Source organism: Lycium ferocissimum, chromosome 9, assembly GCF_029784015.1.
Source record: "Lycium ferocissimum isolate CSIRO_LF1 chromosome 9, AGI_CSIRO_Lferr_CH_V1, whole genome shotgun sequence".
Taxonomy (NCBI): domain Eukaryota; kingdom Viridiplantae; phylum Streptophyta; class Magnoliopsida; order Solanales; family Solanaceae; genus Lycium; species Lycium ferocissimum.
Window position 1 is genome coordinate 63,226,119 of NC_081350.1, and position 14,779 is coordinate 63,240,897.

Consider the following 14,779-nt stretch of genomic DNA (forward strand, 5'->3'; position numbering starts at 1 on the left):
GAAATGCAAGCTTAGGTGCAAGTCTGTTTGGGCTATTTGACACAAAAACGAACCCCACACGTGTAGGTAGTACATTAATACTAGGGATAAAGTGACTATAAACTAAGGACACCAGACCGACAATTATATCTAATCCACCACTAATAAGGTAAAATCCAACAAAACCATTTCTTATTCTAATTACATTAAATCGCAAGGGATATTATAACATGCTTTCCATTTACAGTTCCTTTTAGCAAACTACAACTATTTCTTGCATATTGCAGCTTCCATTCTAAAATTGTTCACTTATCATTCCCTGTCTTGATATGTAGTGTCCAGAAAGCATATTATGCGCATTCATGTAACTCATTTTTCTTCAAATTACTAACTTCATTTTCTCCCTTAGATAAATAGATCTACCTACAAATTACCCAATTTTACATACTACATTCTAGCCATTGATCTTAACTTATACTCCCTCTGTTTTAATTTGTTTATCTTACTTCTCTTTTTGGTCTGTTTAAAAAAGAATGCCATCATCGTACATGCCATATTTAAGATGACAAGATTCAAAAGAAAATTTTGGTACATTACACACATCTTTAGTTTAAGACCACGAGATTCAAAAAAACTACTTAATTTTCTTTAAACTCCGTGATATACTACTTTATTAGCTTCTTTTCTTTTACATTGTTTGTCGATATAAGTGTTAAGGTATAATGTATTTTTCCTTTTTTTCAGGTATGAGAATGATCAAGATGTCCTAAATTTTTTTTTTTAGGTGAAGCAAGATGTTTTGCTTTTATAGGACATGCCGCTTATACTGAAGATTTTGGCCAAAATGAAATACCAGAAGCATTATTCACTAGTATCCACCACATGTAACTTTTCTCTTCAATTCTTTCAGTATACCGCTTCATGTTGAAACAATTTACCACTCTTTTTTGGTATATATTTGCACATAAACTGAGAAAACATGTCAAACCAACTGCGGACAACCTTCTCAAAGATGGTAAGAGATTTCCGTAATTCCTACGATCTTAAGGGGAGTTGGCCACTAAACCAAGTCTTGCTGGAAAATTTTCCATGACAATTTTACTTATTTACTAGCTTATTAGAAAAATATAATTTGAGAGTATTTGTGTGCCTTTTTCATGTAATTTCTAACTGATTAGAAATTTTAAAAAACTGTTGAGAATCAATTACTGAAAATGTTCAGATTTCCAAAAAAAAAAAAAAAAAAAAAAAAAAAAAAAAAGAGGATATTTCATAATGCTCTTCTACTATCCATGTTTCACCTTGCATATTCATGTTACATAGATGATTGGTGTTTGCTTGTCTTTTGAAGGTGATATAGAAGTTCTCCTATGACTATCTGTTCATTATGTTGCTTGTTTCGGTATAACAAGATCGACTATTGAGCTGGCACTGTAGCAAAAATTCAAAAGGAAAAAATTGGTCAGATTGTGCTTTAAGAGACACATTGGGTATTGCATCAATAATACATGGTTGTAATAGTTCCCTCTAGTTTACCAGATAGTAATAGGGCGTGGGCGAATGTTTTTGTGTCTCTGGTGCAAATATTGTACTATCCTATTATTCATATGATGTATTGAACAACCTATTGGTTATAATAGTCTATTTTCGTATATCTATAGATAGAATACTATCCTATCGGCGCCGGTATACTTTGTAAATAGACAAACACAATGTAAAACATGTCGGGCCCGTGCATCGCACGGAGAGCCCTCATCTAATATAGATAGATATAAACATTTATCTTCCACCACAATAACTCAAATCAATAGGAAAAATGAATTTTAAAATTGAAATAACACATTGAAGAAAGAGTAATATATACTGGTGATTACTAGTGAAGAGAAAAACAAAATCACAAATTATTAAAGCTAAAGCTTAAAAATGTGATTTTACATACAAGATCAAGTGTAACAACATAGTAACAAAAAAAAAAACCCAAATAAAATTACATAAAATGAGAAAACTGGCTTACTAATCTGTTACACTTGAGATGATTTTGGAAACTAAGTTAATCCGTTACAACATGGGATCATTTTGGGAACTAAGTAGCCGTGGACATGTTAAGCTTAAAACCAAATAAATTGTTTTTGAAAGCCGAGGGCCTTGTCCTCAAAACCAAGTAACCAATTACTTGGTTTGGCTCTATTTTACATATAGATGATAATGAAATAGAAATCTCAAAGTATCACATGATATTTTTCATCTCTCTGGTATACTTCGTAATTTCCCATATTCCAATGAGAAGAAAGTGTTCCTAGACAATTCTGAATTCAGTTATTAGGGAGATGTACAAAGTTATTTAGATTTACAAACAACTGTAGAAGACAAATAGAAGAGCACATACAAACAAATTTATCTGGCAAAAGAATTGTGAAAGAGTAATGCATGCTGCAAAATTAAGAAAATAATGAGCTTGTCGTTTTCTTCTAAGTTCCTACTGACCCTCTCTTCACCATGCCTGAAAGAGACACATAATGTGATTATAAGATTGGGTACTTTGATATGAATCCATTAGCTATAGTTCATCCAATGTGAAAGAATTAAAGTTGATGGAAACTAATAAGTTTGTCATGTTAGTAGAAGTCGCCTCTTCGTTAAACTAATTCATTGTTTTGGCAATATGTAGTGGCTACGATTAATTAAATGAACTATTAAAAAAGAAATGGGACATCAATAACTCTTGAACTCCATCGTTTCGTAAAAACACTCAACTCTACCGAGCAGGCATCCTCCCACTTACTCCTTGCTTGCTCCTTTATAAGAAGAGTTGGAATTTGTTCATCCACTGCAATTTAAAATCACAAAGTTATTGAACAACTACTAATGAATAAGTAATAAAGTGGCTAAAAATTTAATAACCAGGCAAAACGTACATAGTTACAGGGGCGGATTTACCTTATGCCGAGGGGTGTCACGTGACACTGCTTTGTCGAATTTTTTTACTAAATATGTATTTGTATAAATCAAAACGCAGAACAAGACTAAGGTAAATAGAATAAATAAAACTGCTTGACACGAGGAACGACATAGCTCACTTGGTGGTCAGCGCATAAGTCCTCAGATAGAGGACGCGAGGTCGAACCCCTGTGGCCTTATTTTGCGTTTAAATTTCTTGCTCCTTATATACAAACAAGTACGTATGTACAACTTCGAACCACTAACCTCTTGGGAGTTATAAAAAAGTGGTACTATTTAAATTATTACTAATATGGCTATTTTTAATACATTTTTTTTTAAAAAAAAACTCATCGAGAAAAGTTGTAGTAATATTCGTGAAATGTTTTATTTAATTTTTTTTTAATATGATGTTTTAGTGTTTTATTTATTTGTTCTCGTTATAAAATGTGATACCGCTTAGAAAAAATTCTGCGTACGCCACTGCATAGTTAGCAGACTCAACATATTACTATGGCAGTGCTGAGGCAATGACACAATGGACAATTACATCATATCTAATTATGGCATAGCTAAGGCAACGACACGAAAGACAATTGCACCCCTTTAAGTGTCTGCCAAGCAGACCATCCCAACATACAGGGAAACTAAGTAGGCGTTTGGCCATAAGAATTATTCACTTTATTTCGGAATTTTTTTTTCACTTTTCAGCGTTTGGCCATAAGAATTCCGAATACAACTTGAAGTTGTATTCTGGAATACCAAAAACTCAAAAAACTTGTTTTTCAAAAAATTTCACTTTTTTCACTTTTTTACAACTACATTTCACCAAAAACTATGGCCAAACACAACTCCAACTCCAAAATTCCAAAAAAAAGTGATTTTTTTTTTTTTTTGGTATCTATGGACAAACGGGGCCTAAATCTCTTCAGTGAGCTAAACAAATCAAATCTTCAATTCACTACAAAGCTTTGGTAGAGAATGTGGTATCTCCAAAATGAATACTCAAATCGCCAATGTTTTTACATTAAGGTTGTCAATCATAGACATTAAAGTCCAATCTGATTCAGACTCGCCAATTTCAGGCTTGTACGGGAGACTCCAAATTGAACTTAAGAACTTGGGATGAGAATCTGTTAAAGCATTTGCACAGCTACCACTGAAGCGACTCTTGATTTAAAGAAGGGACAGAGTACGTAAGCAGCCACGGGTGAAATTATTGACAACTAGATGACTACATAAAATCAAAAGACATATTGTAGCCAAAATGTATATTATACCCTATATATGCAAGTTTTATACAATTATTATATACTCTTATATACACTTTTCATACAATAATATACACATTATATACATTTATATCAGTACCCACCGTAGCCACTGTAACCCTTCACGGTATAATTTGGGTATAATAAACATATAATTAAGGTATGCTCAGTGTATATTGTATACACACTACTTATGCACATAGTATACTAATATTATTTACACATGATACATGTTTTGGGGATATATTTTGCAGGAACACTGTCGAAAAATGGGATACATACCATTAAAAATGTTGTATGTGTATACACAATCGCAAGAGCAACTATCAACCCAGAAATTTTGTATATAGAGTTGTAGCTATTTGTTTTGGCCATTTATGATGACACAACTACATGACCCAAATAGAGAAGCAAACTTGACAACTACAATTTTGTGGAAAACTGAGTGAGTACAAATTAATGAAAGCCCCATTTAATATAATTAGTGGAAAAGTATCTGGTCACCTTAAATCTGATCCTATAAATACCCACCTACATAACTAAACTGCCCATAATGCATAAAATAGAACATAGAAACAAAAATGGATTTATTGGGATCACCACTCGCATTGTGTTGCGTCTTTTTGTTGTTCCTAACTGGAAGCATGGCACAAAATGTTATACAGGAAGTTGGGCTGATTTGTTGGGTGGTCTTGATGGCGGGTTGTGAATTGATTGGGAGGACCGCTGGTAAAGCCTTTTTTGGTTATGCGAGATATATCAAGAGATAGAGATGGTAAAGGGTATATTTTGGTGGGCTACAACTTGGAGATAGAATGAGCTTAAGGTATATTTCGGATCCAATAATTCAAAGCTTGGTCATTTGTTTTGCTTATAACCATACCATATCCTTTTACCTTTTTTTTTTAAGGAAAAGAAGCATCAGTTGGATTTGTTTTAATGTAATTTATCAGTAAGGATGGACTTCTATTGCTACTGCGTGGGTTGAGAACGATTACTTTGAGCCAAATAGACAAACGGTTTCTTTGGCTTAATTAAAAAAGCGTCAGTTGGATCCTTGTAACAAGCTTTAACAGTTCCTTTTGGAGATATGTTAAGGACGTGATTCTTGTATATATTTGTCCATCCTGATCAATAATTGTCAATTGTACACTATTTGATAATCATCAAAACTTCATAAGATCTTTGTGAAGTTGAGAAGATATTCAAGCTAATTCCTACTCAAAAGAGGAAAGAAATAAAATGAAACTTTTTTTCTTTGTTGGTTTTCGAGTGTGATTGGGATTTAGATCCTTTTTAGAAAAGGATTAGACCTAGTAGTATAAATACATGCTAGCTAGGATTTATTAAGAATAGAATATAGAACCTAAGAGTATTCAATCTTGTAACTTACTTTCTCCCTTCATATTAATAAAGGTGCCGGCCGTTCTCCGTGGACTAGGATCACGTCGATCCGAACCACGTTAATTATTGTGTTTTTATCATTTCCGCGCTAATGATTGGTATCAAGAGCCTACAGGTCGTGAGATCTAGGAGACGAGGAGACTATGACATCTATGAAGTTTGAGGTAGCGAACTTTGATGGGCGAAGTAATAACTTCAACATCTGGAAGATCAAGATCATGGTGTTGTTACGGAGAGAAGGATCAGTCTATGCTTTGGACGAATCGTATCCCGAAAATACGAAAGAGGCCGAGAAGTAGAAGATTGAGATGGAAGCATTTAGCGCGATTCAATTATCCTTATCAGACAACATGTTATGTGAAGTCAGTACCGAGAAAACAGCTGCGAGTTTGTGGAAGAAACTTGAAGATCTCTACCAGAAGAAATCAGTAACAACTAGAATGTTGTTAAGGCAGCGTTTACACCCCTTCAAGATAAAGACATGTACAACTTTACAGGATCATCTTGATACTTTTAATAAATTAGCTATGTATCTTACTCATGCTGATATTAAAGTGGGAGATGAAGAACTAGCGTGCACTCTACTGTTTTCATTATCACCGACGTACAAAGACGTAGTTAATTCAGTAATGTACAGTAAGGAGGTGGTCACGTTACTGATGGTAAGACATGCATTGAATTCAGATGAATTAAGAAACCATATCAACAATGGTGAGAAAGAGGGCTATGGTGAGGGTTTGACTGTTAGAGGTCGCTTGAGCCAAAGAGGGAGAGGTAAATCAGCAGCTAGATCAAAGTCTAGGAAAACGGTGAGTAGGAAAAATGCAGAATGTTGGGGTTATCATCAAAAGGGTCACTTTGAGAGGGATTGCCCGAATAAAAAGATTGATAAAACAACAGCCAGTGCATCTACGGTTCAGGTCGCTCAAACATCCGGAGAAGATTATGTGCTAACTGCTTCAACAGATGACATTTAGACACACAAGTAGATTTTAGATTCAGCTTGTACCTTTCACATGTGCTTCAGAAAAGATTGGTTTACTAGCTACGAGCAGACAAGTGGGACTGTACTTATGGGGAACGATGCAATGTGTGAAATAGCAGGCATTGGTTTAGTACGTATACGGTGTCATGACGGCATCATAAGAACATTGTCTAATGTTCGACATGTCCCCGATCTGAAAAAGAATCTGATCTCTCTTGGTACTCTAGATAAGCTCGGATATAAGCATGTGGGTAAAGGTGGAATCTGAAAGGTGACCAAGGGTTCTCTGGTCATGTTAAAGGCCGAACTGGAGGGTGGTCTTTATGTACTTATGGGCAGCACCATTCTAGGTAATGCGAATGCTGCAACCTCACAGTTATCAGATGATGACAAGGCTAAGATATGGCATATGGGATTAGGTCACATGAGCGAGAGGGGGTTGGCAATTTTGAGCAACCAAAAGCTTTTAAAAGGGGAGAAGATTAGTACACTTGATTTTTGTGAGCATTGTGTCCTTGGAAAGCAGAAATGGGTCAGCTTTAGCACGGACAAGCACAAAACGGAAGGGGTACTTAACTACATTCATTCAGATTTATGGGGTCCATCTCAGGTTCCATCCAAGGGTGGAAAGAGGTATCTTCTTACTTTTATGGATGATTTTTCACGCAAGGTTTGGATATACTTCTTAAAGGCTAAAAGTGATGTCTTTGAGAATTTTAAAAACTGGAAGACATTAATTGAAAATCAGTGTGGCAGAAAGATTAAGTGTCTTCGAACAGATAATGGCTTGGAATTTTGCAATGAAGAGTTTGACAACTTCTGCAAGATTCATGGTGTATTGAGACATAGAACTGTTAAGCATACTCCACAATAGAATGGAGTAACTGAAAGGATGACTCTAATGCCAAGGTGCCTAAGGAGTTCACGGCGGAAGCAGTAAATACTGCTTGTTATGTTCTTAATCGTTCTCCAGCGTCGGCGATTGACTTCAAAACTCCAAATGAGGTATGGTCAAGTAAACCGTCTGATTACTTGTACTTAAGAATCTTTGGATGTCCCGCATATTATCATGTAAGTGATGGAAAACTAGAACCTAGAGCTCGAAAGGTTTATTTATGGGATATGCTGAAAGGGTAAAAGGATATAGAATATGGAGTTTAGATCCTCTTAAGTTTGTAATCAGTAGAGATGTTACTTTTGATGAGGCCTCTATGCTTGATCTTGGAAAGACTTCTATTGAGTTTGCAGGACAGGAAGTTCTTACAATAGAAAGGGTAGAGGAAAATGTGAAACTCACCGAGCAGGAGGATCAAGTGACTCAAGTGGAGTCAGATAATGAAAACGCTCACACAGTAGTACCTGAAGGTGAACAATACAGTATAGCTACTGGAAGGGACAAACGAACTCCGAAGCCTAATCCAAAATATTATTCTCAACCTTCGCAAGCTAATCTTGTGGCCTATGCATTAGCTACTGCCGAGGAGGAAATAAAGGATCTGGAACCCTCAAGCTATACAAAAGCTACTATGTGTGGTGAAGCTGATCGATGGCATTTAGCCATAACCGAAGAGATGGAGTCTCTACACAAGAACCAGACATGGGATTTGGTGAGTCTACCAAAGAGGAAGAGTACTGTTGGTTGAAAATGGGTCTTTAGAAAAAAGGATGGCATTCCAGGTGTAGAAGATGCTAAATACAAAGCGAGATTCTTTGCTAAGGGCTTTTGTCAGAAGGAGGGAATCGACTACAATGAGATTTTCTCACCAGTCGTGAAGCATAGCTCAATTCGTTTGTTACTAGCTTGGTTGCCCATTATGACTTGAAGCTTCATCAGCTTGATATCAAGACTGCATTCTTACATAGTGAACTTGAAGAGGTGATCTTCATGAATCAGCCCGAGGTTTCCTTATTAAAGGAAAAGAAGATCAGGTTTGTCAATTAAAGAAATCTTTGTATGGTTTGAAACAGTCCCCACGACAGTGGTACAAGAGATTTGATGCGTTCATGATTACTAAAGGTTTCTCGAGAAGTGCATTTGATAGCTGCGTGTATCACATGACGATGTCTGGTAATTCAAATATTTATTTACTGTTATATGTTGATGATATGCTTATTGCTGCTAATAGTATGACAGAGATAAATGATTTGAAGAAACTGCTAAGTAAGGAGTTTGACATGAAAGATTTAGGTGAAGCTAAGAAAATCCTTGGAATGGAGATTCACAGGAAGAACGGTGAGGTACATCTTTCACAGAAGAAGTATATTGAGAAGGTACTTCAGAGGTTTGGCATGGATAAATGTAAACCCGTTACTTTATCGTTAGCACAATATTTCAGATCGTTAACACAATATTTTAGACTTTCTTCTTTAATGGCACTGCAACCAAAGGAAGAGGAGGAGTACATGTCAAAAGTTCCTTATTTTAGTGGAGTTGGCAGCATTATGTATGCTATGGTTTGCACTCCGCCTGATATTGCTCAAGCAGTGAGTGTGGTAAGTCGATTCATGTCTAATCCGGGTAAGACACATTGGGAAGCAATTAAGTAGATATTGAGATATCTTAAAGGTTCTTCGAATGTTGGTCTAACTTTTTGTAGGATGAGAAATGAAGGCTTCTTGACCCTTGGTTATGTGGCTATATCTTTACTCTTACAGGTAGTGCCATAAGTTGGAAGGCAACTCTCCAGTCTATAGTTGCTTTGACCACAACAGAAGCTGAATATATGGAAGCAGCAGTAAAGGAGGCTATATGGTCGAAAGGTTTGGTGTCAAAATTGAGTAGGGTTCAACATGAACCAACTCTAAAATGTGATAGCCAGAGTGCTATTCACTTGATAAAAAAATCAGAGATTTCATGATCACACCAAACACATTGATATCAGATTCTATTTTATTCGTGATGTTGTTGAACAAGGCACAGTTAAGGTCTTGAAGGTTGACACAAAGAACGACGCATCGGATATGTTGACCAAGGTGGTTCCTCTTGTCAAGTTCAGTCATTGTATGAATTTGGAAGGAGTTCACATCAACTGATGCGTCAGGATGAAGAACGGCATGGATGGGTAGAGCTACGAGTATGTACAAGGTTTTGGTTAGTGTCTCTTGTTTCCTACACAGAGTTATCTCACGTAGGCTTAGAGACATTGGACGGAATGGCGTTTCTATGGAAGCTTGAAATTCATCTCAAGGTGGAGATTGTGAAGTTGAGAAGATATTCAAGCCAATTCCTACTCAAAAAAGGAAAGAAATAAAAGGAAACTTTTTTTCTTTGTTGGTTTTCGAGTGTGATTTGGATTTAGATCCTTTCTAAGAAAGGATTAGACCTAGTAGTATAAATACATGCTAGCTAGGATTTATTAAGAACAAAACATAGAACCTAAGAGTATTCAATCTTGTAACATACTTTCTCCCTTGATATTAACAAAGGTGCCGGCCGTTCTCCGCGGACTAGGATCACATCGATCCGAACCACGTTAATTATTGTATTTTTATCGTTTCCGCGCTAACAATCTTGTATTAAGATTCAGATCAAACAACTCAACAGAAATAGGGAGAGAGGTGAGAGACAGGGAAGAAGAAATACGGAGACATGGGGCGGCTTTAATTTTTCAATTATTTTTATTAAAATTGTCATATCAAGCCAATAAGAATAGATGAATTATTTATTGCCAATAAATACACCAAGTTGTATCTATATGTCAATTTTTCAATCAAAATAGGCATATAATTACAACTTGGTCTATCTATTGGCAAGAAATAAGTCAGCTTTTTTGTAAGATGTGGCCTTCTTTGGCATGTGCCAATTTATTTGGTCACATGTATTTCTTGGAGCCAAAGTTTGATTTATTCTTGGAGAGCAAGTTTGTGTGTGAAGGAGAAAAATTTCCACTTTTTCTCTTTTCACTTACTACTACTTGGAGCCCAAGGATTTGCTACTATAAATGGAAGGTTTCTCTTCCATAGTAGACACACCAATTTAGAAGAACTTAGTTGCGTTTGCCTTCTTCTACAGAGAGTATTTGTAAGAGAGTTGTGTTGGGAAACACTTGTGTGGACCCTTTATTGGAGTGATCTTGTGAGGTTATTCTCTTGGGGGGTTTTGGGATATTAGAGTATTTAATTACTCAAATTTTGTACTCTCTTTTGTTGTTTTGTACTCTCTTTTGTATTCGTTGGTGTTAGTAAATTTGCTCCTCTTTTAGTTGTGGATGTAGGTCAAGTTGACCTAACCACGGTAAATATTTGTCTCCTATTATCCTTGTTATTGTCTTTAATTGACTGCTTTGTCTAATTTCGCACTATCCCGGACTCCCGATCCTAACATTTTTTTATTGGATTGATAGAATAATTTTAATAAAATTATTGGCAAAATAAAAGCAACCTCATCTCCCTGTATCTCTTCTTCCCCATATCTCATCCTCTTCCTATTTTCATCTCTCCATCTTTTTCTCATCGTCTCCCAGTCTCTTTCTCTCTCGGTCACCCCATTCTCATATCCTCTCTCTCTCTCTCTCTCTCTCTCTCTCTCTCCCTCGTCTTTCCTCTCTCATCCTCAATATCCTGCTTAAGTAAAGGAAGAAGATAACGACAAACCCCCAAGAATTCATGGCTGTGAATATGAACTTAAAAAAATGCATGAACACAAGGTTGAATACATCGCTTAAGTTTGAAGAAAGAATTGAAAACACCAGTAAAGACCATTTGAGCTTGCTTTAAATTTTTTCAACCTGTGTAATTGTGATTCGTTTTGATAGGGTGATATTGAATTTTTTTATAACATGTTAAGGAGCTTGAATATCAATTTTGGAGATGATTTGGGATGATTTTCAAATTACAAAGCGAGGTTGATGAAAAATCTATGGATCCCCGTATGTATATCCATGTATAAAACCATTTACACTTGTATTATCGCCTTTATATATCGTGGATATACATAGATTTACATGATATACAACGTGATATACATATGTCATTGTGATAGATTCTAGATTTGAATTTTGACTCAAACCCTATTTAAATCGTTTCCAATCTTCCTCAAATTTTGTAAATAGATTTATCTAGGTATTTTTATTGAATCCTTTATTGAATCCCAAGCTAACCCACTCAACAACAATAACAATATACCCAGTATAATCCTATAAGGTGGGGTCTTGAGAGGGTAGAGTGTACGCAGACCTTACCCAAGGTAGGGAGGTCAAGTTTCCGATAGACCCTCGGCTCAAGAGAAGCTGCCAAGACAACAATAATAATAGACAGTAATAGCAACATCTAATAAGATAAATGCAGTTGAAGAAATAAACAAAGAAATAATCAAGTTATAATAGAGAGCTAAAAAATAAGTGAAAAAACAAAGATAATAATATTCCTAGTACGGAAAAGAAATTCTCGCGGCCCCTTACTAGCCCTCTACCCTGATAGTCGACCTCCACACCCTCCTATCAAGGGTCATGTCCTCGGTAAGCTGAAGGTGCGCCATATCCTGCCAAATCACCTCTCCCTAGGACTTATTTGGCCTACCCCTCCCTCTCCTCAGGCCCACCACTGCCAGCCTCTTACACCTCCTCACTGGCGCATCAGCGTATCTTCTTTGCACATGGCTGAATCATCTCAACCTTCCTTTCCGCATCTTGTCCACCACGGGGGCCACACCCACCTTATCCCGAATCACTTCATTTTGAATCATATCTCTCCTGGTATGCTCGCACATCTATCTCAGAATTCGCATCTCTGCTATATTCATCTTCTGGACATGAGCTTTCTTAATTGGCCAGCACTCCATCCCATATAACATAATCGGTCTAACCACCACTTTGAATAAATTTCCCTTAAGTCTAGGCGGCACCTTCTTGTCGCACAACACACCTTATGCGAGCTTCCATTTCATTCATTCGACTCCAATACGATGAGTGAAATCGTTATCAATCTCACCATTCCTTAGGATGATCGACCCCAGGTACTTGAAACTTTCTTTCTTGGGGATTACTTGAGTATCAAGTCACACGTCCTCATCCTCTACATGTATCACATCACCGAACTTGCGCTCCAAGTACTCAGTCTAAGTCCTGCTAAACCTAAAACCTTTCGACTCTAAGGTCTGTCTCCAAACCTCCATCCTTGCGTTAACACCGCTTCGTGTCTCGTCAATCAACATAATGTCATCTGCAAATAACATACACCATGTCACCTCTCCTTGAATGTGATGCGTCAGTACGTCCATCGCCAAAGCAAACAAAAATGGGCTAAGAGCAGATCCCTGATGTAGACCCATCATGACTGGAAAGTATTCTGAGTCATCTCCAACTTTCCTCACATAGGTCTTGGCTCCATCATACATGTCCTTAATCACTCCAATGTATGCTACAGGAACACCTCTAGCTTCCAGACATCTCCATAGGACCTCCCTCGGGACTTTATCGTATGCCTTTTCTAGGTCAACGAACACCATGTGTAAGTCTCTCTTCTTCTCTCTATACTGCTCCACCAGCCTCCTCACAAAGTGAATGGCTTCTGTAGTCAAACAACCCGTTATGAATCTGAACTGGTTCTCCGAAATAGACACTATCTTCCTCATCCTAGCTTCCACCACTCTCTCCCAAACTTTAATTGTATGACTCAATAGCTTGATACCCCTATAGTTGTTGCAATTTTGGATATCCCCCTTCTTCTACAACGGGATCATGATGCTCCATTTCCACTCTTCAGGAATCTTGGACGTCCTAAATATAGCATTCAACAACCATGTAAGCCACTCCAAGCCTTCTCTATCCGCATTCTTCTAAAATTCTACCGGAATTTCATCTGGCCCTGTTACTCTTCCCCAGCTCATCTTACGCATAACCCCTTCGACCTCCTCAACCTTGACCCGCCGATAGTACCCAAAATTGCGACGACTCTCAGAGTGCTGCAATTCGCCTAGTACGATGTTTTGATCCCCCTCTTCGTTCAATAGTTTATGAAAGTACGTCTACCATCTTCGTCTAATAAGGGCATCTTCTACCAAAACTTCTCCTTCCTTGTCTTTGATACAATTCACTTAGTCCAGGTCATGAGCCTTCCTCTTATTCGATTTGGCTAGCCTGTACAGCTTTTTATCCCCGAATTTTTCCCCAATTTCGCCATGTAAACGTCCAAACGCAGCAGTCTTAGCCGCCTTAACCGCTAACTTCACCTCCTTCACTGCCTTCTTATAATGCCTCCTATTAGTCATCTTCTCTTCCTCGTCTATGCTCTCTACTAGCTTTAAATACGCTGCTTTCTTAGCTCCCACATTACCTTGGACCTCTCCGTTCCACCGCCAGTCCCCTTTGCGTCTTCTAGAGTAACCCTTCGAGACCCCCAACACTCCTCTTGCCGCTTCCCTGATGTTAGATGTCGTCGTGGTCCATATACTACTCCTGTCCCTGCTACTCCTCCAGGCTCCCAACGCCCTCAACCACTCACCCAACTCCTAGGCATTGTCCTTGTTCAAAGCACCCCACCTAATCTTAGTTTGACCATACACAACCCTCTTTCTCCTCTTCCTCTTTATCTCTAGATCCATAACCAAGAGCCTATGCTGGGTCGTGAGGTTCTCGCTCGAGATAACCTTGCAATGCGTGCATAGACCCCTATCACACTTTCGGGAGAGTAGGTACTCAATTTGGATCTTGGCCCTCGTACTCCGAAAGGTGACCAAGTGCTCTTCCCTCTTCTGGAAATTAGAGTTTTCTATCACTAAGTCGAAAGCTCTAGTGAAATCCAATAGTGACGTACCTCCCTCATTCCTATCACCAAACCCGAAGCCTTCATGCACATCTTCATAACCCCTAGCAATCGTTCCTATGTAGCCGTTGAAATCACTTCCAAGAAAAAGCTTCTCTGAGTGCGGAATACCACGCACAACTACGTCCAAATCCTCCCAGAATTGCCTTTTGATCTCCTCATCCTGGTCCGCTTGTGGTGCGTAAGCACTAACCACGTTTAAAGTATGCCTTCCAACTACTATCTTAATAGCCATTAGCCTATAGTTCACCCTTCTGACCCCTACCACCAGATCACGGAGGTCCCTATCGACTAAAATACCAACTTCGTTTTTACCCTTCGCACCTCCTGAGAACCAGAACTTAAACCCATCTACATCCTGGGCCCTATCTCCCACCCATCTAGACTTCTAGACACATGCTATGTTGATCTTCCTCTTCTGGGGAATCTTTGCTAGCTCTAT

At 37.8% G+C, this 14,779-nt stretch overlaps 1 protein-coding gene across 1 annotated transcript; it reads right to left on the reverse strand.

Moving 5' to 3' along the window:
• Positions 1 to 13,609: 13,609 nt before the first annotated feature.
• LOC132032153 (uncharacterized) lies at positions 13,610 to 14,572 on the reverse strand. Its single transcript, XM_059421930.1, has 2 exons — positions 14,249 to 14,572; positions 13,610 to 14,023 (listed from the first exon to the last, which is right to left on the reverse strand). The coding sequence occupies exons 1-2, from the start codon at positions 14,570 to 14,572 to the stop codon at positions 13,610 to 13,612; spliced, it is 738 nt and encodes a 245-aa protein (XP_059277913.1).
• Between the last annotated feature and the right edge of the window lie 207 nt (positions 14,573 to 14,779).

What these genes read in the sequence shown, in the direction of transcription:
- LOC132032153 (XM_059421930.1), bottom strand. Translation starts at nt 14,572, where the DNA reads ATGGCTATTAAGATAGTAGTTGGAAGGCATACTTTAAACGTGGTTAGT. An exon ending in AGAAGAGGGAAGAGCACTTG is followed by an intron (nt 14,024 to 14,248) that starts GTCACCTTTCGG and finishes GACAATGCCTAG; the next exon opens with GAGTTGGGTGAGTGGTTGAG.